This window comes from Leptidea sinapis, chromosome 18 (assembly GCF_905404315.1).
Source record: "Leptidea sinapis chromosome 18, ilLepSina1.1, whole genome shotgun sequence".
In the NCBI taxonomy this organism is placed as follows: domain Eukaryota; kingdom Metazoa; phylum Arthropoda; class Insecta; order Lepidoptera; family Pieridae; genus Leptidea; species Leptidea sinapis.
In genome coordinates, this window is record NC_066282.1 from 12,128,772 (window position 1) to 12,155,773 (window position 27,002).

At 34.6% G+C, this 27,002-nt stretch overlaps 1 protein-coding gene across 1 annotated transcript; it reads left to right on the forward strand.

The window, feature by feature from the left end:
* Nucleotides 1-1,721: 1,721 nt before the first annotated feature.
* LOC126969546 (sodium-coupled monocarboxylate transporter 1-like) lies at nucleotides 1,722-24,245 on the forward strand. The gene is made up of 14 exons (XM_050815046.1): nucleotides 1,722-2,025; nucleotides 4,239-4,398; nucleotides 5,889-5,954; nucleotides 6,950-7,001; nucleotides 8,282-8,349; nucleotides 9,891-10,045; nucleotides 11,110-11,250; nucleotides 13,164-13,272; nucleotides 14,689-14,798; nucleotides 16,138-16,280; nucleotides 18,486-18,613; nucleotides 19,770-19,933; nucleotides 23,248-23,470; nucleotides 24,156-24,245. Exons 1-14 carry the CDS (start codon nucleotides 1,814-1,816, stop codon nucleotides 24,204-24,206), a joined length of 1,782 nt encoding a protein of 593 aa, XP_050671003.1. The 5' UTR covers nucleotides 1,722-1,813; the 3' UTR covers nucleotides 24,207-24,245.
* Nucleotides 24,246-27,002: the final 2,757 nt, after the last annotated feature.

Here is a 27,002-nt window from a genome sequence, read left to right on the forward strand (position 1 = left end):
GACTGTATTGCAGCCACTGGAGACCATTTCGAATAAGCTATATATATTATATTTTAAATAATATTTAAAATTAATTTTTATTCTAAAACAATAGATACATTTAAAAACGATTAACATTTCATACAACACTTGCTTATTTTTGGTGTTTTCCTGAGTAATTGTATATAATGAATATCTTTGGCAATATACACTTAGTCGTTCTCCATAATAATTCTTAAACTTTGGCTGATATAATATTCATTCTCTTACACTTTTTGTTTCGTTAACATTTTTTACATTAAATTTACATTCATCATTAATAATATTCTATTCCTATTGGTAATATATTGCATATTTTAAAAATCTGGTTAAGTATAATTTTTATTACAACTTTCTTTGCCTTTTTTGTTTGATAAATGTTTAAGGAACCTTATTTATAAATGTTTAAGGTTTTGTAAGTAATGTTCGTCCAAACAGGAGTCAGCAAGTGCATAGTAAAACACTCCTCATGGATTTCTTATTTAATATTTTATTTAAACGATAAAACTTTCCTAAAATTATTCCAAACTTACTTGCTTGTATCATTAACGTATTTTTTCCAGTTAAAATTTTTGTCCATATCTAGGCCCAAATATTTAAATTTTGTTATATAATCCAAATTTTTACAATTGCAATTAGTTTTATTCATATGTAAAGTAAACTAGAGTTATTTATGAACCATGAAAATATACATATTTTATGTTTAACAGAACACTGGCTTTAAAAATATGATCTCATCTTTCACTTCAGTGGTCATCAGCTGATGAGTGCCTTTAGCAGAAATAAGGCTACGCGTGGCGGCTCTCTTATAATTATTGTAAGCAAATTATTTAAATTCAAAGAACGTGAAGATATTGTGGGCCTCTCTGTTGAACGTACCATTGAAATAGCCTGTGAAGAGTTTGATCGCGACTTTGTTGTAATTGGGAATAGAGCGACGATATTAAAATATAATAAATTTTATAGTAAGTACGATATTAAATTGTAATTATACTTTTATAGAAAACAAAGAAACCCGCTGAGTTTGTTGTGCCCGTTCTTTTCAGGTCTAACGCGTACCTTTTGGAATGTGTGGTAGTTTTTTTTGACTTTCAATAAGTGATTTTATATCCTATTTTGAATAAAAATATTTAATTTTGATTTTGAAGCAATGATACGTGTGTTTTCTTATAGCAATATCTTCAATACTAACAGTAAATGGACTTAGCTTTAGTGTCGTACGGCGATGGTATAGGACCGAGCGTCTAGTAATATCCACCACGCGTACTTTATCGCTACTCCGGAGGAAAGAAACGCGTTAGGAGGGTATGCAAAAATGATAAACAGGTTGCTCAACTACGCAAACTGGTGCTTATTGGGGTATTTTGTCGTTATTAATCTCGATCGAACATCTCTTGTCCCACTGAATAAACAAGCATGTTCATTATATGCACACTCACCACACCTCCCTGACATATCTGACAATTAAATTAATACCAACAGGTTCTTCTGCAATTAAAGTATAAGATAAGATAGAACCGAAACTACCTATTGCTAATGAGCTGTGAGATTATGGTGTCGCTTTATTATTATTGTTAAGATCCCGACGGTAGAAAATGATCTATCCAATGTCAATGCAATACAAATTGTTAGTTCCCGAATGGTTGTTAAACTATTGGGGGGTCTCGCAACATCCTCTTTTAAATTGCGAGATATCGTAATTGTTTCATTGTTACAGATTGCTCATACACAAAGTTTTTCTCGCCATTTGAAAACGGGATATCGTCTGGGTAGGGTCTAAATTATCTTTTATAAAATGGCTGATATACAAGACAACGTTATCGATATGGTGTACAAAATGCAACGATTTTCTTGGGTGGATTATGTGGTATTTGTTTTTATGTTGGCAATTAGTGCATTTGTTGGTGTTTATTGGGGGTTTCTGAAGAAACAGACTACTCAAAGCGATTATTTACTTGGAGGAAGAAATATGCAGGTTCTTCCGGTATCAATGTCTCTTGTTGCCAGGTAAGTATATCTGCCCTTTCTAATTTACACATTTTTCTTTGGGTTCAATTGTAAATATAAATGTATGTTGAATTACAAGGTTGCTCAGTAACCTATGCGAGATTGTGCAATATTTAATAATTTTACTTATCTAGTTAATAACAAAAAGGCTCCATCTTCCTATAAGGATGTTAGGCACATCAATAGTTGATTGATTTGAGTAGAACAATTCAGGAGAGTCCAAACAAAAAACTTCAGCGATTATAAATGAAGCCGTTGGGGATACCAATACAAACTTATCTCCCCAAGTAGCACCCGCTATCAGTATGAACATGAACCAGCTAGCGTGATATCTAAAGGGAGAAAATGGCCCTTTCCCAATACTCCACACCAAGCAATGCTACGTTAAAAAGCATCAATATATGCGTAAATTTTTAATTATTACGTGCACACATAAATTTGTGTATGTGTGTATAATTTGTGCGAAGGATCAGCCTATTATTTCTAATGTAAGGATATAGAAGCATTAAAGTAAAGTAAGAGTAAATTAGCTCTGAAGGTGTCATCTGTTATAAATTTGGCTAAGCGAAACTTAGATGTGGCTGCATCTTTGATATCAGGAGGTAGTCCATTGTACAATTTAGCACCTTCATATTTTTTTAGTCCATAATTCATTTAATCTATACTTGGTCCACTCGATCAAGCCAAACACCATGGAAAATCTGATGTTGTGACGATTCCTGCTGAACAATCAAAAACATCAGGTCCGAATTAAGCTTTCAAAAAAGGATGTAGGAAATTGGAAATTTAATATCGAACTTTATGGACATATTATTGGTTTGTAATGGGTAGTAAATATATGTCAACACTTGTGAAAAAAAGATTGTATTTAATACAAAACAAAACTAAAGAATTGATTGAGAGCATAATATCATAGTGTTATGATGGTGACGTCCAATTTATGCGAGTGTCATAGTATTCGATTGGTAAAAGGCAGCGTAAGGGACTCTAGATTTGATGCTCCGTAGCCAACTGTGAATTCTATCGCGGATTGGACGCAACACCTGATCTCGCACGAGAGCAAACATCAGCATCCAGCTTAAGCACGAAATCTCCATAATATGACCGCGACACAAACACAATATTAGTACATTACTGCAGCGGTCAGCAATAGATGACGAACAACGAATAACAATAATTTCTCAATAAATAGCTTTCTATTTGCAAGAAATTTAGAAATTTAAATAAAACCTCTAATAAGTTACCTCCTTGGTAGCCAGTATATTTCGGAATAATGATCGTTCCATTTTTAAATTACACGACAAATACCTACGAGTTTACTATGTAATATTTATTATATTTGGTCGACAAACCACAACAGATACAGATTTTCATACCACTTTTGCCGCTGCTCGCATGTATTTGGCCAGTACGACAATTTTAGAAGGAGAAGGTTGTCAATATAATGCTATAATGCTAAAGAAAAGTATAACTGTAATAAATTTTTGTTTTCCGAACTATTTACTACTGACGCTGACAACTAACAATATTTAACTAACGGTATATTTTATCCAACTTATAAGGGTGTTTATTAATTACCAAGTTACCTTCTTAATTAGATATCTATGCCCACAGCGTGGATTCCGTATTGTTGTACGAGTAGCACTTTTGAAACCGTCTAGCAATGTCTTTTACAACAAACATCTACAATTTGCGTCGGATAAAATGCAATAATATGTCATGGCCTCATCTTATAGTTTGGAATTAACGACAAACACTGACCTCTACTATATAGGTACCACTGGAGTGGCGGCTGTCTAAGTGTTTTGTGCCTGTTTGATATTCGCCATTTTGGCGGTGTAGCCAGAGTCTGCGGTACTAAGACTAGTGATGACAACCTCAGCAAACACCGATAGATGGTGGGAAACTATTTACAAAAAATAATTGTGTACTTTATAACGTAGATTCTTGAAATATATATAACAAGAAAAACGAACGAAATTAATACAAAATGCAAAAATACTTCAGTGTATTGTAGGTTCCTTCGCAGCCAATTGTATTATACGTCAAAATTAGTTCTCTGGACGCTCGCGAGTGGCGCTTCAAATAGCTGTCATTTTATATTAATAATCTCGTCTTCATGAAGTAGTCACTTCTCTTGTATGGTATCGAACATACACCTTTTTGTATGTTCAATACGGTTATGAGAATTAGAAATATTTTATTTATTTCAGTTTCATATCCGGTATAACATTGCTGGGTTCACCAACAGAGGTGTACATGTACGGTACTCAGTACTCCTACATCATCATCGGAATCTTTCTCATGTCTATCTTCATGACTCAAGTCTACCTGCCCGTGTTCCATGAACTTAAAATCACGTCCAATTATGAGGTACGATTATTTCTAGTCAATCGACTCTACATTTTATAAAGAATACGTAAACTGAGTATATATTATCGTTTTTTATTTCGTGTGTAAATAACGTGAGATATCATTAACTTTATTTATTTAATTCGGCTTTACTCAAGATTGATCACTGTTCGTGTAGCGAGTTCGCGGTGACGTCTCGCGCTACGAATTTGACAGTTCGACAGGGCGGGGCGGCGGTGACACCGATAAATCATGATTAAAGCCGATTTAAATAAATAAAATATATTGTATAAATATATTTCTAGCGTTATTAATTATTAAGTCATATGTAAATAAGATACTAAATAAATAAATGGAATAATCTGAATCTCGGAACTAAAATTTTAGTATACATTTTTATATGTATGTAATTAATTTGGCTGATTTAATTGAAAATTTTGTTCATGACGTATTAAGGATCGAAAGTAATACAATTCTTTCATAACTTTGTCCTCATATTGCCACTGGAACACCGTTATTACAGGATTTACTTATAATATGTACTTTTAAAGAAAATATAGAAGCTTTTTGAAAATGAGTATTAAATATAAAATTATTGTAAAAGTCTTAGATCATTAATTATACGTCTAGAGTGACAGCTGTGAAAACGTCAAAAAAAATTGAGATTGACAGTTCTCCTCTATTTTGAGCTCTTCTTATATACATTTACGTCTTCAATACGTAAATGTATTTTACTCCTCTCGAAAACAAAAAAAAACTAACTCAAAGTGACATACAAATCGCGAGTGTCAGACGGAGCTTGTTACGCACATTAAAGCTAAAGGCTCTATCTAGACGTATACATTATGTAAAAGTGAAATGTATCTCGAGCTTATTAACAATACAATTATACATTTTATTGATAACATAATATTTTAAATTGAATATATTTATATAAGTTATAATTAACTGACTTTCTATCATAATAGAACAAACTCTTTTTACTATTTAGAAATATTAGAAAGTGTCTATTGTTGGTATGTATGTTTCTTTATATTAAATAATTGGTAAGCTAAATAGTGTAAACAATTTTTCTATTAACCTTGGTTGAAACCATCAATAATTATTGAAGTAGTTCTCTTATGGGGTCTCCTGTCGGTTTGGGGGTACTACAAGGGTCTATTCTTGGACCCTTCCTCTTCCTTATTTATATAAATGATCCACCTAACCTTGTAGAAAAAAAACACAAGGTGGTATTGTTTGCGGATGACGACGAAGCCAAGTTTTATATGATGAAGTAAACAATGCTCTATCTGACATCGTGTACTGGTTTAGCGCCAATAACTTATTGTTTCCATCCATATTTTATATAAAAAAAAAGTCCGCTGAGTTTCTTGCGCCCATTCTTCTCAGGTCTGAGGCAGCTCTTTTGAATGGGTGGTAGTTTTTGACGTTCAATAAGTGATTTTAAATCCTATTTTGAATAAAAATATTTGAAGTTGAATTTGAATATAAGTTCTATATTTTTCCAGTATTTGTCGCTGAGATTTGACAACAAAGTACGTTTATTTGGATCTATCGTCTTCGTTATTGCAATGGTGAGCCAGACATAAAATAATACATTCACAATAAACTAGCGTATAAACGACCCGACAGCTCGATAATGCGTGACCAGTTATAAAAACGCATCAATAATTTTCTCAAAATTGATTTCTATCGAATTCTTTTTTTATATCATTTCTAATACTACTGTATGACTTTACAAATAGCACTCTGAGAGAGAAGAAGCGTTTATTTTGCTATTTGTCAATGTTTGTCTAGTAGTCTGATATTGAAAATACTAAAAAGCTAATATCAAACGTGGCTGACTGTTTACGACTTGAAAATCAAAATCGTTTACAGACATCAGATTAGCTTACCTTTTCTATCTTGCTGTATCTCTTTCTTTCTTTCGTTTATCTATATTCTAGTACATTGTAAGTCTATGCATAAAATTACCTTATTAACATTAAGGCTGAGATCTATAGAGCGTACTTAGATTTTGCTCAGACTTTACTTAAGTAAGACTTAGCTGAGTATAAGCTTAACATAATCTTTGATTTTGTTTGTATAGTCATTTAGCAGTTGAAATTATACTGAGTTTACGCTAAGACAGCCCAATACATAAGTCAAGTTCGCGTTATATATTTTTTTATGAAAATAAGGGACGAGACGAGCAGGACGTTCAGCTGATGGTTATTGATACGCCCTACCCATTACAATGCAGTGCAGCTCAGGATTCTAGAAAAACCCAATAATTCTGAGCGGCACTACAATTATTGCGCTCATCACCCTGAGACATATGATGTTAAATCTCATTTGCCCAGTAATTTCACTAGCTACAGCGCCCTTTAGACAGAAACACAATAATATTTACACATTACTGCTTCATGGCAGAAATAGACGCCATTGTGGTACCCTTTATCTAGCCGGCTTCCTGTGCAAAGGAGCCTCCCACTGGTAATATCATACTAAGTAAAGTCTGAGCAAAGTAAGCTCTATAGATCTCAGCTAGTAACATTGTAAGCGGTCACTAATACGTTTTACGTTTCAGATTGGCTGGCTACCAATTGTCATATACGTCCCCGCACTGGCTTTTAATCAAGGTAATAGCCGTTTAAGTGGGAAAACACTTCAATAGTCCAGAAGGTCATGCGGAATTATTTTCTTATTTCAATACCTACTTACGGCCATTCCCAATATTCAGTCTATCTCCGGTTGTGGCCTACTTCAGATAAAAAATCGTAACTATCGTTGACTGTTCTGTCCCAATAAACTTTTCGACGGCAACTCATCTGAACCTTTACTAGGGATAGAAGTTTGTATGGAAGTTGCAACAGAGAACCTGCGATAGGAATGACTTATCAGGTATATTGGGACAGCTTCAGATTATTGACAGCTAATTACTGACAGTAGAAGGCAGTAATTTATCTCTATCTGTAGATAGTATATTGGGAACGGTGTTAACGATATGTATAACCGCAATTTTTGCGATTATACATAGAAATAAATGGCATATATTTAATTTGTGACGTTGTTAGTAACAGTTAGACAGAATTGTTTTTACACGCTTTTATTAGCTTCACCTGTACACGTATGTTTGTTTGTAACCGACTCATTTGGGCGCGATTTTAACTAAAAACGACCAGATTTCGTTCAAATTTCGTAGATTTATCGAGGACCGATAACAATACATTAAAATATTAAAAATTTCCCCTTATTTAATTTGCAAAATAAGATTTTTCTTAATCTATATAATTGTCATCTATCGTGTATAAGGCAGGAATTGATGTTAATTTTAAATTACAACCATTATTTTTATCCGATTTATCTTATATTAGGAAATTTTCGTATATCAAAGAGAATTTTTAATTCAACAACACAAATAAGAGTATAATAAAACTAAAGAAACACGCATTTATAAATAAACCAAAATATGAAGTAGGAAATATTTTAGTTTTTTTAGTTCGGTTAAAATGCGAGTTTTTTAATTTTTGTTACTACTTTAATATACATAAATAACGTACAAATATTCAGAGACAATAGCTACAAATTAGACGTCTGCCTTATTTTCAGTAGTTCCTTTAGTGTGTTATTGCTGTATCTATTTAGGAGGCGCAAAGAAGTCAAAATGGAACAGAACTTCGCCGATTTTATACGTAAAAAAAAATACATATTATGATAGTCCGGAATAAATTATCAGGATAAAGTAGACAAAATTTCGTATTTACACGACTTATGAGAAAGGTGTTATACTTACTTTGTTTTTGAGCACACTTTTGCCGTTCCTCTATCAGACCGCGAATTATATGTACTATATTATTGATCTTTAAAATGTGTGTGCTGTATACATCGTCACTGATAATAATGGATTCTTTTTTTTCAGTGACGGGTGTAGACATACACATAATAACTCCAATCGTATGTTTGGTGTGCATATTCTACACGAGTGCTGTGAGTAGGTATATTAAATATTCATAATTATCAGAGATGCATTGTCATTGTGATTTAGAATCTAGATGGCAATAGTACCTATCGGATGATGTTATTTTTTACATTGTACTAGTGGACCCGACAGATGTTGTCCTGTACACACGTCTTAAATTTGAAAAATCGGTCCAGCCGTTAGGAGGAGTTCACTAACATACGCATGAGCAGGAGAATTATATACTATGGACGGAATTGAGAATCTAAACCAATCTCAAATTCACTGAAACAAACAAAAAAATCATCAAAATCGGTCCAGCCGCTTAGGATGTAGTTTAATTGTGAATCTAAACCATTCTCGAATCCACCTGAAGACACACACCAATCTCAAATTCACTGGAACACACAAAAATATCATCAAAATCAGTCCAGCCGTTTAGGAGGTAGTTCAATTGTGAATCTAAACCATCCTCGAATCCACCTGAAGACACACAGAAAGTTTCATCAAAATCGGTCCAGCCGTCTAAGAGGAGTTCAGTGACATACACACGCACACAAGAAATATATATATTAAGATTAACGGCTTTGCTTAAAATGCGGAGTCATATTTATTTATTTTTTTATAATAAGGAGGGAGAAACGCGCTAGAGGCTCACGTGTTGAGAACTGGTGGGACAACAGGGTTAAAGAGATTAGGGGTTAAGCGATAACTGTCAATTTGTTTTGTCACAAAACAAGTAATAGAACAGAAGCGGAACTAAGCAGTCTCCTAAAATTTAAAACTACATTGGGGCGGAAAATATTGCCAACGCGGCTAATTTCACTCGGACAGCGAACAGTTTCACTCACTAACAGTGGCACTCAATAGTTTTGTCTTCCCAAGATTGCTAAGCGGCCGTGTCAATCGTGTGCGTATGTGTGCGTGCGACGATTCGTGTGCTCTAGTAGTAATATGAAGTTAAAGTACTGTTCTGTTAGTGTACTGTGGTTTTGTCCTTGATTACATCACCGATGAATTTGTTTTGGTCATGATTGGTTGCTAATTGGACTTACTCATATAGATGATAGCTCAGATATACGATATTAAATTATTTTATTACTTTAATTTCCACACTTGATAGTATTTCTATTGACAGCCTTACAATTACTGTTCCTTGAGAGATATAGGCCTGCCAACACTGCATCATCCGGTACGTGGTCGTAGAGGAATTTACTGCCCCAATGCCCCAACTGTCATCTGTCCGTCGAACTATGTGCCCTGCCCACTGCCACTTCAGTTTCGCAGTCATTTGGGCTATATCGGTAACTTTGGTTCTCCTACGGATCTCTTCATTTCTCATTCGATCTCACATGGAAACTCTGAGCATCGAACTTTCCATTGCCCTCTGATCGACCACGTCTGCGTACCGTAAGTCTTCACTGGCAACACACACTGGTTGAAAACCTTTGTCTTAATACACTGTGAGAGATATATATATATATACAAATATATTATTACTACTCGACTCAGCCCCTAAAAGTATCTGTGCTATGTTTTAAATTACTTTTTTCGCGTTATTTTGCAACAGGGTGGTCTGCAAGCCGTGGTATGGACTGATGTCATCCAAATAACAGTGATGATGGGAGCCATGGCTTTAGTCGCAGTCAAGGGAACCCTGGATGTCGGGGGATTTGGTGTGGTGTGGTCCCGAAATATGGAAAGTGGGCGGATTGAAACACCAAAGTAAGTGTATAATATGATCACAGATTCTATACAGATATTAATAGATCGTCGATCGTCGAACGTCGAACGTCGAACGTCTTAAGGTGTTCACAAATTATTGTGAAACATGTCATATTAATAATAAGAAACTTTAAACTTATAAGTAGATATATATAATGCAAGTACCTTTATCGTATTGATCAACTGTGGATTGTCATCTCATTTAACACATGTTTAATCGTGAAGTTTTTGTTAACGTTAAGTGTTAGTTAACGTAAATATATAATTTTCTTTTCTCGAGTAAGGATGAGAAAACAGACAAATTGTCGTAAAGCATGTATACATAGATACACTTTCAAATAAAACGAGATACGTACGAAAACTGTCCATCTTTTTATATATGGGATAAACACTAGACGCCAGAGCTTTACAGCTTAGTCGGATTTGGTTCGGACGAACCATCGGACGCGGTCTAGTAGTGGACCATATATAAGATAGTATGCCGCATTGTCCACGACACAAATTTATTATTATTACTTCTCCGGACTGTACCGAGTACGAAGCCGGACCAATTGGTGGGAAGCGCCCACCGCACCGCGTTCGATGGTTTGGTCGGACCAAATCCGACTATGTGCTTAGGCTATTAGAAACCGCTACGCAAACATTACCTCATGACCCCCTTTCCCCCGCTCCCGCCTAAACTGTGATGCGTAGTATTTTTATGTTATCGATAATTTTAGACAGGATTAGTTTACCATGTAATAATTCTGTTACTGTCCAGTTCAAAAAATCTGACTGCATATTTACCATCTCTTGTTATTGCTGAATATTTATTTGGTAAGTAATTAAAAACTATTAACTATTTAAAAATTAACAATTCATAAACTTTATTATTAAATAAAACGAATATTTATTCAAAGAAAAACAAATCTTATAACTATAATTAACAATAACATGTTGACATTAAATTAAAACTGTACCAAGAATACTGGCAGTATTTTGAATAGCAAAGCTGATCCGTTGACCGAGAAAGCTGCCTGCGCTTGGGTACATAAAATAAAACTGTAAAAAAATTACATTTTCAGTTGGGACTTCAACCCCACAGCTCGGCATACGATATGGAACCTGGTTATTGGTGGTTTGATGTACTGGTTGCAAGCCAATTCTGTAAACCAAACAATGGTTCAACGTTATCTAGCTTTGCCGACCTTGCGCAAAGCTAAATGGTAGGTACATTGTAGTTAAGCTTTCATTACTTTAAGATCTTAGGATTGATGAAGTGATTATTAATTGAAGTCTCAACCACTAAAATGTGTATGCATTATTTGAAATAAACGAAATTAAAAAAATATATATTGTATTTAACGATCGTTCTACCTTATTTCTCAGAGTCAAATAGTTCCTCTATACGGAAATAAGGGCATGTCCATAAATTATATCTCACACTTTGTTTTTTGAACATTTTTTATAACATAATATCGGCCCCTTACCAACATACAAGATATAAATATTGAAAGAATTGCATAATATGTAGATGAACATTGTTTTGTTATTTGGTTGAGTTCTCGTGACAGGCTTCTTCATGCTAGCGTATATGTAACTGATTGTGGCAGTGACGTAGGGCGGGTCGCTTCTCTAAAATATGCTCGAGGGAGGCGATGGCTGGTTCATGCGTCATGCGTCGTGACCGTGCGCTACTTGTGATGGCAGGATGATCCTGATACCAGAACTCTGCTTCATTTTCGTTTTTAAAATTAAAGTTGTTATAATTTTATACAATCGCTTATAAAGTGCTCGCAAAATACCTTTATATATTTACGGTGTGTGTGGATTGTTGCATAATAACGTAATATCTCTTGTTTTTACGTATACTTTCTTGTCTTACTCGTGTAAAGCACTGAGAATTTGACGTTTGAGTATTTTTGTTCCATCACTTTACATACATACAAATATATATTATATTGTGATTGAAATGATATGTAAAACGATGAAGCTGTAAATGTTGATTAAAAAGAGTGGCAATGGGTAAGTCTCTTGCCACTTCTTCTCATTCAAGCACAACTTTTTACAAAGTAGTAGTAAATGTGAAAAGAAAAGAAAACCTTAACATTCATAAGTGTCATTTCCTTGACCTACATGAATTAAGTGATTTTAATTTGATTCGAAACAATAGTCTAATATTGCAATTTATATTTCTCTATTTTGCATTATGTGGTCTAATAACAGGTCTAGTTTTTACTGTAACAGTTTCACTATTGGTACCATACAAATCTTATTTTTTTCAGAAAGTACTCCATACTGTAACACAATTATTGTCTAATTTTTGACCAAGTTTTTAGCTTCTTTATGTTACACAAATAAAATTTCAAAACAAAATTTCATGACCGATGCGGGATTCGAACCCACGACCTCCGGTGTTCCGTGCCGGTGCTCTAACCAACTGAGCTAACCGTTCGTGTACCGCCTCGTTATAAACTTCTGTTTGCTTTGTTCAACTCTCAGGTCGTGGCTTCATCTACAGGATCTACTTTACAGTTGATAACCTGCTCAACCCCAATATTTGCTTATTAGGAAATTGACTTGAGATGTCGCTCTTGTAAATCTAAACAATATGTTATGTTTTTAAAGTGATAACCCTCACTTCTAGGATTAATACACAAATAAAATTTGAAAACAAAATTTTATGAACGATGCGGGATTCGAACCCACAACCTCAGGCGTTCCGTGCCGGTGCTCTAACCAACTGAGCTAACCGTTCGAGTACCGCCTCGTTATAAAATTCTGTTTTCTTTGTTCAACTCTCAGGTTGTGCTTTTTGTTTTTCAAATTTTAATTGTGTATTAATCCTAGAAGTGAGGGTTATCACTTTAAAAACATAACATATTCTTTACGTTAATCAATATTTGAAGTTATTTTGGTACAAATGTACCTTAATATATTACTATAATAAAATTATAATTATTGCGTGTGTTAATTGCGATGAAGAACGCACACACAGCATGCATGCACGCGGGAAACTAGTGTTTGACAGTTGGATAGCTGTCAAACGACCATATTTACCATTCGACTATCACTCTTGTTTGCATTAACTATAATAATGGAGTTATTAATATTCTGTCCAATTGTGTATCATTTACAGGGCGGTGTTTTTATTCTGCATTGGAATATCAGTCCTATACTGCTTCTGTTTATACTGTGGCCTATTGATATATGCTAGATTTTACGATTGTGATCCACTCCAAACCAAGGTAATTTTTTCTAATGGTAATTCATCCTCTATTACATTCTTTTAATATAACCCTGACAAGTTGAAGTCTTGGCATAGGACAAACGAGCATACGGTTCTTTATATATAATAATAAAGCTTTATGAAATTTAATGCAAAATGTAATGTAAGCATTACTGTGTTTCGGTCTGAAGGGCGCCGTAGCTAGTGAAATTACTGGGCAAATGTGACTTAACATCTTATGTCTCAAGGTGACGAGCGCAGTTGTAGTGCCACTCAAAATTTTCGGGTCTTTCAAGAATCCTGAGTGGCACTAGATTGCAATGGGCAGAGCGTATCAATTACCATCATTATTCTTAATCACCTTATTTTTAACCGACTTCAAAAAAGGAGGAGGCTCTCAATTCGTCGGTTTTTTTTTATGTTTGTTACCTAAAAACTTTGATGTGCCGATTTTGATTTCAAAAATTACAACAATCGTAACTAGAATTAGATTAATTAATTAGATTAAAGTATTAAAATAATTGTGTAAAAATACGCAATTATTTTAATACTTTTTAGTGCATATTATATCTATTGTTTTGGAGTAGTATTTTTGAAGTCGGTTGTTTTTTTGTTAAAAATATTTTTTCATAAAAAAAATTAGGACGAACAACCACAAAAGCGAAAGCGGGCCTGTGATTCCTTTGTTGCCGCAAGAGAATGTGGTCGAGTTGATCACTTACCACCAGGTGACCTGTACGCTCGTTTGTCCTTCACTTACAACAAAAAACAAAAACAGCCGAGTGGTTAGCGATCCTACCTACTAAGCTAGAGGCCCCGGGTTCGAATCCCGGTAGGTGCAAGCATTTATATGATGAATATTTATGTCTGTTTCCGAGTCATGGATGTTTAAATGTATTTATGTATGTTTAAGTAAGTATATTGTTTTCAATATATCGCTGTCTAGCAACCCATATCACAGGCTTAATTAATTTGGGGCAAGATAATTAGTGTCAAAAAAAAAATTGTCATAAAAAAGTGTGCCAATAGAAAGAAAGAAAGAAATATGGTTATTTTCAACTAAACAAAATATTTAAAGCTAAACTAAATAAAGTAATATATAACATATTGTATAAAGTGTTTGAAACTTACTATAGGCCACTGCTTAATCAGCATGATGCTGTTTATTAGCACTACCAGCGATGATCTTCCTGTGGATGGTTCCACAAATGACATCACAGGCATTATTGCCTGTGACGTTACTCAAAAGTTTATAAAAACTTTTGAGTGTGGTTGTGTGGGAGTGTGTGGAGTCTTATCAACACTTCCCTCTTTATTGGTGAACAAAAATAAATTTGAAAGCCATCTGAATAATGCTGGCTTTATATTGGTGGGACCTTGTTAATATGTGTATCTTGTGAAAGATAAACCTGTAAAATGTTCATAATACTTCTAGTTAGCGAAGGCCAAGGATCAATTACTTCCACTTCTGGTTATGGATGTCCTTGGAGGCATTCCCGGTCTTCCAGGTATATTTCTTGCTGGTATATTCAGTGCTGCGTTAAGGTAAATTACTTGAAGTTGCTGCATGTTAAATATAAGTTATGCTAAAAATTTCCAACGCATCCGGAGACTGAATTAAGCATTAGAAATCCTGATAAAAGCTCTCCGAAAAAGTATCTTTTGCACGAGTTTATAATTTAGACGCATATATTTTGTGTGGATAAGTTATACAACGAACGTTGTAAATGCTTCCCAAAATTTTTTCAAACAAGTAAAGTGTTACTCCTAAAATACAAGATTTCCAAATCAAATAAATTTACAAATGATTAAAAAAGATGTAACAGAAATTGTTATGCTATGTGATTTAGAATTTTTAACGATTTACCGTAGTCAATATATACATTAAAAAAATAATCAGTTTAAAGTAAAATTAAAGAGATGGCTTGTATAAAACACATTCTACAGCCTTTATGAATATTTCAAATTTAATTAAAATGCGGACTCTATATTTAATCATTAGACATTTTTTTTACCATGTTAGATGCAATAAACAGTTTTGAATTTTGAACACATAATCTTTATTCTGATCCTGAGAGGCATCTACCCATAACAGCAGCTATATGTGATGCTTAGTAACAAGTTGCGAAATCACCTATGGCTTGGCATACCGCAATGTGACCTTTATCACATCACACTGTCCCTGTCTCCCTGAAACTTAAAGATGGAACGTTGTAAAAATATAACGTTATAACGTCTCTTGTACCTGGCCACTATAATGCAACGTTAGTGATGCGGCAGTACTAAACGAAAATCATTTATTGGATTCAGCACGTTACAAACGAATGTGAAATAAATGACTTTTATAATGGAGTCTATTTTCACCAAGACATATTCAACTGTAGTTTACTTAGATTTAAAGCATCTTGCCGAAGTCTATTATTGACTTCTGAAAGAATGAAAGTAGAAAGTGGTTTGTAGTACCCACGCTCTGATTGTATACTTTTACCTATAGTTTGTTGAGTAAAGTTTTACATTAAAATTTTATTTTTTGAGGCTATACATAATATCTAAAAATTAATAAATGTTTTGTTTAGTTGTAATTGGGACAGACGTTCTATTATATTATCTTGTATTTTATCTGTTGTTTAAATTACTTCACTGATTAAAATAAAAAAATAGCACTATTATTGCACCAAAAGTTGTGGAAAAAAAAAAGTGGTCCGTGATTTTATTTGATGTTCTTCTCACAGGCTCTACATTTCTGAAATATTATGATAGCTTTAGGAAATATAAATGAAAAAATTAAAATTACATGATTTGGTTCAAATTTTTTGCACGCAAAATTCTACTGCTACTGAAATTGTTATTAACACATTGTTCTATAGATTAATTGATATTTCAGTTCACTCTCAACTAGCCTAAACTCAATATCAGCTGTTGTTCTGGAAGACTTCTACAAACCATTTTACAGCAAGCAGCTTTCGGATAGACAAACGAACTGGCTTCTAAAAGGAGTTGTTATCGTCGTAGGAGTCCTCTCTTTAGGTGAGACCTAGTCCATATGTATATGTGACGACCTGTATAGCCGAGTGGTTAGCGATCCTACCTACTAAGCTAGAGGTCCCGGGTTCGAATTCCGGTAGGTGCAAGCATTTATATGATGAACATGGATGTTTGTTTCCGAGTCATCGCTGTATTTATGTATGTTTATATGTATTTATGTATGTTTAAGTAAGTATTTTGTATGTATTGTAAATATATCGTTGTCTTGCAACCTATAACACGGGCTATATTTGAGGCAATATAATTTGTGTAAAAAAGTGTGACAATATTTATTGAACCATAGATAATTTATACGTACATAGATTATAGATAGATATTTATAGATAGAGCCTCTTGTTGCTATACAACCGATGAAAACTGCCAAGGTTTATTACTTTAGTATGCGTGACAAGCTACGTCTTACACTCGTAATTATAGTATATCACTTTGTCAGTGTGCATTGCTCAAAAAAACTGTCAACCTCAATTTTATTTCAATTTTTTCACTACAGTTACATATTTTTTTTATGGGTTAGGAGGACAAACGAGCGTACGGGTCACCTGGTGTTAAGTGATCACGGCCGCCCACATTCTCTTGCAACACCAGAGGAATCACAAGAGCGTTGCCGGCCTTTAAGGAAGGTGTACGCGCTTTTTTTGAAGGTACCCATGTCGTATCGTCCCGGAAACACCGCACAAGGAAGCTCAATCCACAGCTTTGTAGTACGTGGAAGAAGAAAGAACATTATATTTAGACGTATAATTAATGATGTGACAGTTGAACAATGTCGAATGTAAGATTTATTTCAGTCGCCTGGCAAGTCGCTATACATCATTCTCTTTCATAGCTCCGTTGCTATATTTTTACTAACATTACTACTCAATCTATGACATCGATGACCTGGATTCTGCATCCAAATGAAAGATAAAAGCCTGTATCCTTTAACACTATGATGAATAACAGAAACAGAAATAGCTTATGCTCTGCTAACATCGAAATGGGTGTGAGATTCCTCCTTAAAATTTACAGCAGAGGTTCCTGCAATTCAGGATATAAGTCAGTTTGTTGAAAAAAATTATATTCTATCAGAGCCGCTTCAGAGCTCTGTCATACAAGAGAGTATAAATTTCCATATAATTTTTAATTAATTAAGCGTATATTTCGACACTCTAGGTCTTGGTAATAAAAATTTATAGGATATTTCCGTTAACCTAGAAAAATAATATTTGGCGAGTAATACCATCTTATACTACAAGTTTAGCGAAATGTTTGAAAACTTTACATTTGTAATAATTTTTTTTGATGTGTCTGCTTCATGGCAATCTGTTTTCCAACAATAAGTCACTCATTGATTAGTCAGTTTATGTTTTCCTGAACAGCAATACTTGTATGACTTACTTAATGTCAAGTGGTAAATCTTTTATGTAGGCTCGGTATGTCACTTCTCTTTAACCAGGTATGCTGAAGAGCGTCTCCTTTCCGCAGTGTGCCAGTTTGACGGTTAGTTTCTCCTGGTATTTTAGGCTGTTTTGAGCTATTTCCTGCCGAGGTCGAGGTATATGTATCTATTACTTATACAATGAAGGATGCCAAACATTGTTCTCAGAGCTTCATTTGTAATAATAATCATAAAAAACAGGGTCTTTATACAAGAAACGGCGGTTCAAATTTTCATTGTTAGATTCTGACGAAGAGTGAATGAATTGATTCAAAAGCGATTAGTTTAAGCCTAATTGAATAAAGTTCATTTGATATTGTTTTTTAATAAAAGAGGTTTTTTATTTAATAATATACGTATGTTTTATTGTGAACAGTAAGGCCATACAAATAAAACTGGCATAAAGTTATTTATACCTAAGAATAAACCAAGAATATGCAAAATGTTGGAAAGAAAGAAAGAAAAACATTTATTTCACAAAACAGTCACAGGATACAGTTAATATAAAAAGATAAAAGTACAAAACAAACCAAAAAACAACGTATTTAAAAAGTAATAGATTTAATATTGGAGAGTTCCTGTGCAGTGCAGGAAATGGGTCACCGACTCAGGATTATCTGTGACACAGCCGTGGCTATGACACAGCACCGATTTTCAGCGGTGCCCGTTTAACTTTTTTGTTGGCTATATCACTCACTAATCGTAAGCAAATTGTAAATAACTTTATGCCAAGTTTATTTGTAAGGCCATATAAGTTTATTATTTTGCAGGACTTACGTTTATCGTTGAGAAACTGGGAACCATATTACAACTAACGATGACACTGGAAGCCATCACAATGGGACCTCAACTGGGAGTGTTCACTTTGGGTATATTGATGCCCTGGGTGGACGCATTGGTAAGGTTTATGATTCTAGACATTTATACTATAGTTCACGAATGATTTTTCTAGTGTCTATAGCTACTAAGCGGTTAAATTACCTATGGACCTGATGTCGATGACGTCACATTGTCGCTTTGTTACGGTGGGCAAAACAAGCATCACTAGGATATTACTAAAGGTGTTGTGCTGTGAATCGAGATGAAAAATCAATGAAAATAAGTATAGTAAACCAGTAGCATCTATACTAGTATCTATGTCAATTAATTGTCTAATATCCATCTGATTAATACCATCTCTTGGATGGATTTAGTTATTATTAGTTTTACTTGAACAGTTGTGTTAATTTTACCGGGTATATATTATTATAACGTTAAATAAGATACGATTTTAAGATTGCCAAAAACAATGTAAATCAATGAATCATTAGCGCCATAAAAATGATTAAAATCATAAAAGTCCTTTATTTCCTCAAAATTGATTTCCTTAGAATAAGTAATGATGTCATTACCACAGCTACTTGTATTCTTTGGCACAGCCTCGAAAACAAATGGAACTCTGAGGAGAAGAAACGGCGCAAGAAACGCCAAGCTAATCACAATATAGTCCATGCTCCTGATCGATCAGCTGTTGAAAGATATTATTATCAGCAGAGCCATTTATATTATTTGTAAATAATGCCTGAACACAGAAAGCCAAGGGCTGGGATTTTTATATAAAAGTGAATACATTTATTATTAGAATTTGTAACATAATTACATACCTTATATTATTGTGGCTATGAACATCCTTACTTTAAGCCAAAGGATGTCAATTTCTAAAGTATTTATATTAAATTCATATGAAAAAATTCTAACAATATAAAACTCTATTGAGTATTTTTTTTAAAGAAAATTGTTCTACAACAAAATCGAAGAAAACAGTAGTTTATATAATTTTTCTGTATTGTCTGTATGTATGTCTGGGCGAAACGGAAAAACTATTTAATAGATTTAATTCAATTACAATTTACAATTACATCTAGCGTGACAATATGAGGTGATAGTATTTTTCCGGCTTGTTGGCGTCCACAGGGACGATGTCGCATGAAGAAACTAGTAAATACTAAGAATGTCTGTCACAATGTTAATTATTATTTAAGGTTTTTTTATTGTAATTTATAACTGTTTTGTAGGGTGCTTTGGTTGGTGGATTGAGTGGATTGGTTCTAATGGCGTGTTGGTGTTTATCAGCGCAGATGGCAATTGCTAGAGGCTATATAACCCACCCACACAAACCGTTAAGTACCAGCGGATGTCTGTACAACTACACTATCCCTCAAATTAATTCAACAGAAAGGTAAACAAGCCGATCTAGATTCATTATTTTTTTTTATTTACTTCATATAATTAAGGTAAGATAACTAAGGTCATAATAATACTATTGTAGAACTTACGTCTACTAATAAAGTATTTACAATATCAATACTTATAATTAGTTTAATTTTTGGTAATCACAATGGCTTGTTGCACCAATATTATAGATGGGGCACACTAAAAGTTTTGCACTTCTAGCTAATCGGAACTATTTGAATTTCGAATGTTATATTTTTTGAACCGTTGCAACCTTCTTAGTAATAAAAAAACACTTGGCGGGAAATCTTTTGTCAATCGTTTTTTATCGCACATCAAAGTCCTACATTCTCAACGAAAATGGAATTAAGTTGAAAAGATTTTAAGCGATGATTTTTTATGATATTAAAAGTTCTCTCTCTCCGCAAGACTGTGCCGCCCGTCTTCAAATTGCTTTTGGGAGAGAAGCACCTTGCTTGAGCACCGTGAGGCGATGGTTTGCTGAATTTGAGAGAGGTCGGGTTTCTTTACATGATGAATTTCGTGAAGGGCGGCCTTCAACTGCCGTCAACGAAAATAATATGCCTAGTTTTAAGCGGCTAATTGAAGAAAACCCGCGGATTACTTATGAGACAATTCGAGGACTATTGGGGATTGGTATGAGCCAAACTTAGACAATTTTACACGAAGAATTGAAAGTTTGGAAACTTTGATGTCGTTGGATCCCTCGTGAACTGACAGCGAATGGTGCTCACAGATGCTAATGCAGTACAGTACGACTACGGACTTTCTAACGCTGTTTATGAGGAGGATTTTCACAGGAGACGAAACGTGTATATATTGTTTGGAACCCGAAAATAAACAGCAATCTTGTGAATGGGTGTTTGAAAATTACAACAGGCCAACAAAAGTGAGCGGGTTAGAAACGCTATTCTCAGCTCCGGGTCCCATCTGCACAATTCCACTTAAAGATCAATAGAGTATTAATGCCGAGTGGTATTCTACCATATGTTTACCCAGGGTGTTAAAAAAGCCGCGTTCTCCTACATCATGACAACGCTTCTTCACACACGGCCAATATAACTAAGTAATTTTTAGCTTCCGAAAAAGTACAATTCGTTACCCATCCTGCACATACCCCGACCTAGCATCCGGTGATTTCCGTATTTTCCCCAAAATTAAAGATTTGATGAGAGGTTTCACTTTTACCAATTTCGAAGAGGTAGTGACAGCGTTCAATCAGCACGTAGAAAACATGCCTTCATGAAAAAATGTTTAAAATGTAAAGGAGAGTATTTTTAAAAGCAATAAACATAATATTTTAGTTATAACATGTTGTTTTTTAAGTTTCGCAAAACTTTTAGTGTGACCTACGTAATAACATAACTTCTCTCACTTAAGAATAGTGATGGTTGGGTAGCTCGATTCAGTGATTTAAAGGTAAGAACGTAACGCCAATAAGTCAAGCCCATTCGAGATGAATTGGTAGTCGATGCTTTGAGCTATTGTATCTGGTTTAATGGAAAGAGGAGAGGAGAGGTTCGAGGGAATATGGAGCTGAACTTGAGCACAGTAATGCACCTGAGATCGAAAAAGTGACGAGACGAGCAAAATGTTTGCGAAGATTTGCGCCCTCCCTATGTGAAAACAAAAATCACCAATATAGCCCAAACGTTTGCGACACTGATGTGGCAGTGGGCAGGGCACAAAGTTCGACATACAGATGGCCGTTGGAGAAGTAAAGTCCTCAAATAGCGACTACGTAACGGAAGATGCAGCGCTGGTAAGTTTCCTACAAGATGGACCGATGATCTGGCCAACGTTGGATTAAGGTAGCGCTCCTGCGCTTATCGAGGAGATCTTTGGGGCAGGCCTTTGTCTAGCAGTGGACGTCTTCTGGCTGATATAATTATAATGATGATGATGATGGGCATGCAATGCCATTCAGAATTCTTGAGACAAAACGTTTAGCCCAGTAATTTCAGTAGCTACGGTACTTCCCCAACTGAAACTCAGTAATGCATGACAGCTTCAATGAAGAATCCACCCACTGTGGAACCCACCTAACCAGTATCCGGTGTAAAATAGCCCCCCTTTGGAGCTAGATCGTAGTTCGAAATATCGACGCTAAATATGCCGATACAAGCTTTGGAAAGGTGAGTTTTCTCAAGTCGTGTGGATGGACAGAGGAATACTTTTTAACAGTGAACTCACAAACCTATGTCTTCTGAGGGTTGTTATTTGGCGGTATAAGAAGCATACTCCGTTCTGTCCTCTGCCAAGCAACTCATGACGCACCGGTGGGAGGCTACAACAAACATAAAACAATAAAATTAACGATATAACTCGCAATGACACAAATTGCATTATTATGAATCATCTAAATCACATAACGTGCCACTACCTCTCATAAGCTTCTAGGGGAGCAAGTGTAAGGACATTGATAGACTCCTCCGAAGTGAAGCAGCACGTACCGTTGACATTAAGTCTGCTTCTACCTATGTATCTTGAGACTTAAAGACTGACACATGCTTGCAATAATACCGACACACCCTTCTAACCGGAAAAGCTCAAATGGGTTCGGCAAAATAATGCGGCAGAACTAGGTTCCTCAACCGTTTTCAAGGATGTTTGGAAGGAAAAAAGGAAGGACATAGAAGTATGTGGAAGTTTATGCACCAGTGGGAGGCTCCATTGCACAGGATGCCAGCTAGATTATGGGTACCACAACGGCGCCTATCTCTGCCGTGAAGCAGTAATGTGTAAGCATTTCTGTGTTTCGGTCTAAAGAGCGCCTTGCTAGTGAAATTACTGGACAAATGAGAATTAACATCTTATGTCTCAAGGTGACGAGGGCAATTGTATTGCCGCTCAGAATTCTTGGGTTTTTCAAGAATCCTGAGCGGCATTCCATTGTAATGGACATGGCGTATCAATTAACATCCGCTGAAAGTCCTGCTCGTCTCGTCCCATATTTAAAAAAAATGTACAAAAATACTGTGGAATAGACTGCCAGAACAGTACGACATTACCTTGTCCTTAAAGGCCGGTTCGCTCCTATGACTGAGTACTGGTGTTGCTAGAAAGCTTGGCCGTCGGTGATAACTCAAAATCAAGTGACTTATCGGATTTGTACTTTTACTACTACAAAAAACAGTAAATTTTAACCTAATTATTGATAATAATACTCTTATGTTGTCCCGTTCTGTTAAGTTAAAATGATGCTTGACAGAAAGGGATAAAACCGATAGCTAAAATATAGTTCAATAAGCGGTTGGTGTTATTGTGAATAAGACGGTAAGTGTTTCCTCTTAATTTCAGTGTCGAGGTAAGTTCAATACTACACGTGTCATATATGTGGTACACGCTAGTCGGGGCGCTAGTAACAATGTTCGTGGGCGTCGTGATATCTGGTGTGAACAAAGCTAGAGGAAAGGCTTACGTCCCCCCCGCACCGAAGCTCCTAGCGCCGCAGATCAGGAAACTGTTCCGAGAACCTCCGCACCCAACCGATGATCAGTACATACGGGCTTATGAATCTCAGGTATGCCTAATAAAATGACGACACGAAAGAAGTGAAAATTCTATTAGGGCGACGTGAATAATTCAAAAAACATTTTTTTACCGCTCTGCAATTGACGCATGGTAAACAAGTTGAAATGTCTGAAAAGTGGCGCTCTCCCCGGAGACTATGGTAAAACAAGCGAACTTTCCGTTACATGTCTGGTGCTTGCAAACCTTGACTTCGACTTGGATTGCATTTAGCACGCGGTTTGAAAGTACTACTTCCGTCCCTAATTTCGTAATAATATACAGTAATCTTCGCTATAATGTGGTATCCCTATAAGCTGTTTTCATATTACACGATCTCCAATCACAGTGTAACAGAGGGATTCCACACACATATTTCTGTACTGTGAAATTTATAATGATTTGTAAAGTTCATAAATTGCGCACTCGTGTATGCCTGTTTCCTGGACTTGTCAAAGGCTTTCGATTTGGTTGAGATGACCTCCTTTGGGATAAATTAAAAAGAGCTGGTTTGCCAACAGATCTACTTGAATATTTCAATACTCAATTTCAATAGTGAATGTTTTTATAAGCATTATTTGCCTATGTTATGAATCCTTATGACATTTATATTTAGTACCAACCAAATAATAATAACTAATGTGCATAGCAAAAGATTTATAAACATCTTAATTTGAATACATTATTTTTATTTTTAGGATGGAACTACGAACAAGTCTTCTGTGATGCACATGAAAGATTTAAAATGAGGTGACAAAAGATGAAATACAATAAACGTTTTGATAAAAGTAAGGTTTTTCATTAAGGAATTAGAAATATAGTATTGAATTATTAATTATAGTTTTTTTTTGTTGATTTGAAATTATGTATAAAAATGAATTTGAAGGAACGGATAAAAAAAATTGGCAGTTGAAGAATCTGCCGCTAGAAATGAAAACTTAGATTTTTTAGCATTAAAATTTTAAATTAAATTATTTATTTAATTATTTTCAATAATATATTAATCAAACAAAAACACTATAACATACACATTAAACTTTTCACTAAATCCATTCAATTTCACTTATAAGATACACACAGCACTAATGTTGCACAATACGTCAGCTGTATTTACGAGCATTTATTGATATTTATTAGTAGCTACAGATATACAGCTATAAGATTTCGGTGTCGCGAACTCACAAGATTTCACCTATCCAAAAAGTTTCTATAAACTATAATTGTAAGTTTAATTTTTGAATTTTTAATCAATCGCATGCGCCAGTCACGAGCATATCGGTGACGCGAACTCAGAAAATTCTCCCCTTTCAAAAAGGGTCTTACACGGCTAAAGACGTATTCACATAAAAAATACACAATAATGGTCTGAATGATGATCTAGTATTCTTTTTGTATTTCGATGAAGCCTCTGTTCCTATTTCAGCGCTGTCACATGTCAAACTAATGATTTAGTAATCTATATATATATAAATGAATTGCTGTTCGTTAGTCTCGATAAGACTCGAGAACGGCTGGACCGATTTGGCTAATTTTGGTCTTAAATTAATTGTGGAAGTTCAGAAAAGGTTTTAAAGGCGAATAAATATGAAAATGCTCGGAATTAAATAAAAACAACGATTTTGATTTTCCTTTGATGTGAAATGATCAAATTGAAAGAATAGTTAAAAATGTATAACTAATTGGAATCTTTGTTTCTCAGGAGGTAAAAAACGAACTTTATTCTAGTGTATAATGTATTTTGGAAAATCTGCAAGTCGTAAATATGGCAAACATTAATATTTATGAAACATTAATCCAACATGTTTATGCAAATAAAAACTTTAATTTTAAGGAACTTTTATCTAAAGCAGTGAGCCCAAACCTTTCCAGCGATCCATTTTATTGAATATTAATAACTAGCTGACCCGGCAAACGTTGTTTTGCCATATAAAGTATAATTCACGCGATAGTTCTATAAGTAATAAAATATTGCCTATATTATAGCCTGTACATCATTTTGTTCTATTGTCAATAGTTTTTGCAGCGCGCGCAAAAATAGGTTTTCGATTTTACACCTTGTGTTACAAAATAGCAATTTTATTACGGATCCCTAATTTTGAAAAAAAAAAAATAGCCTTCCTCGATAAATGGACTACCCAACACTGAAAGAATCATTCAAATCGGACCAGTAGTACCAGAGATTAGCTCGTTCAAACAAACAAACACTGCAGCTTTATAATATTAGTATAGATTAATATTAGGATTGAATTTTTCGGGGCTTATATTGGGAAAATAAAAATGTCGCTAGGTGCCAAGTCTGTACTAGAATCCACTCACTACTACCATATCTTCTGTATACAAATAATTGAATATCATATATGACATATTATATAACATTACATTATTTTTAATTATATAACATCAAAAAGAAGTACCTACATATATACTTATTTTTGAAGTTATACCTATTTTGGCGCGTTAGGGAAAAATTATCATAGTGAATTTTTACGTTGCGCGCGCACACCGTCACACATATTCGACACCCTGACGTTAGCTGATCAACTCACTGACCTGTATAAATACCACTGGACAGGTAAACAAATGGCTGCGAAGGAACGCATAGTACTGTGAAGTATTATTGCATTTTGAATTAATTTCGGTCGTTTTCCGTGTTATTTATACTTCAGGAATCAACGTAATAATGTACACATTTTTTTTTGTAAATAGTTTTCCTATCAATGTTTGTTTAGCTGAGGTTGTCATTACTAGTTTTAGTACCGCAGACTCTCGCTACATGGCCAACAGCGCCAGAATGGTGAATATCAAACAGGCGCAAAAGCACTTTGACAGTCGCCAGTCGAGTGGTATAAAGTAGAGGTCAGTGGGTCAACTAGACCACTTGTATCATACATCAGCTACCCAGCTTCTTGCAAATCATGTCTAATGCGCCACAACTAATTTTAATCTTATATTATATAAGAATCTATATATATAAAAATGAATTGCTGTTCGTTAGTCTCGCTAAAAGTCGAGAACGGCTGGACCGATTTGGCTAATTTTGGTCTTGAATTATTTGTGGAACTCCAGGGAAGGTTTAAAAGGTGAATAAATATGAAAGTGTTCGGAATTAAATAAAAACAACAATTTTGTTCTTCCTGTGATGTGTCCCCCGTCGTCCGATATTTGTTTTGTATGGACATATTTTCTATGAGAGAATTTATTGGCGCGCGGTTTGACAGTTCTGCTGTAAAACAATGTTATTACAACAACAGGGAGCATATTTTACGAAATAATTCTTGATGTTATGATATATTATTGACAAATTCATTAAAACCATTATTTTATTTAATATATACAGAACAACGTCTGTCGGGTCAACTAGTACAAAATAAAAGAAATTATTTCTCTCTAATTGTATTAAAATAATTTATTGATATTTAATTAGGGTTATTTAACTAAATATTCCGAGATCAATTTATGATTATGAAACTATGAAACTTATGCTTTTAGATAATTTATAGAATAGAATGGAATAATATTTTATTTTCAGTTTTACGTTTATACGT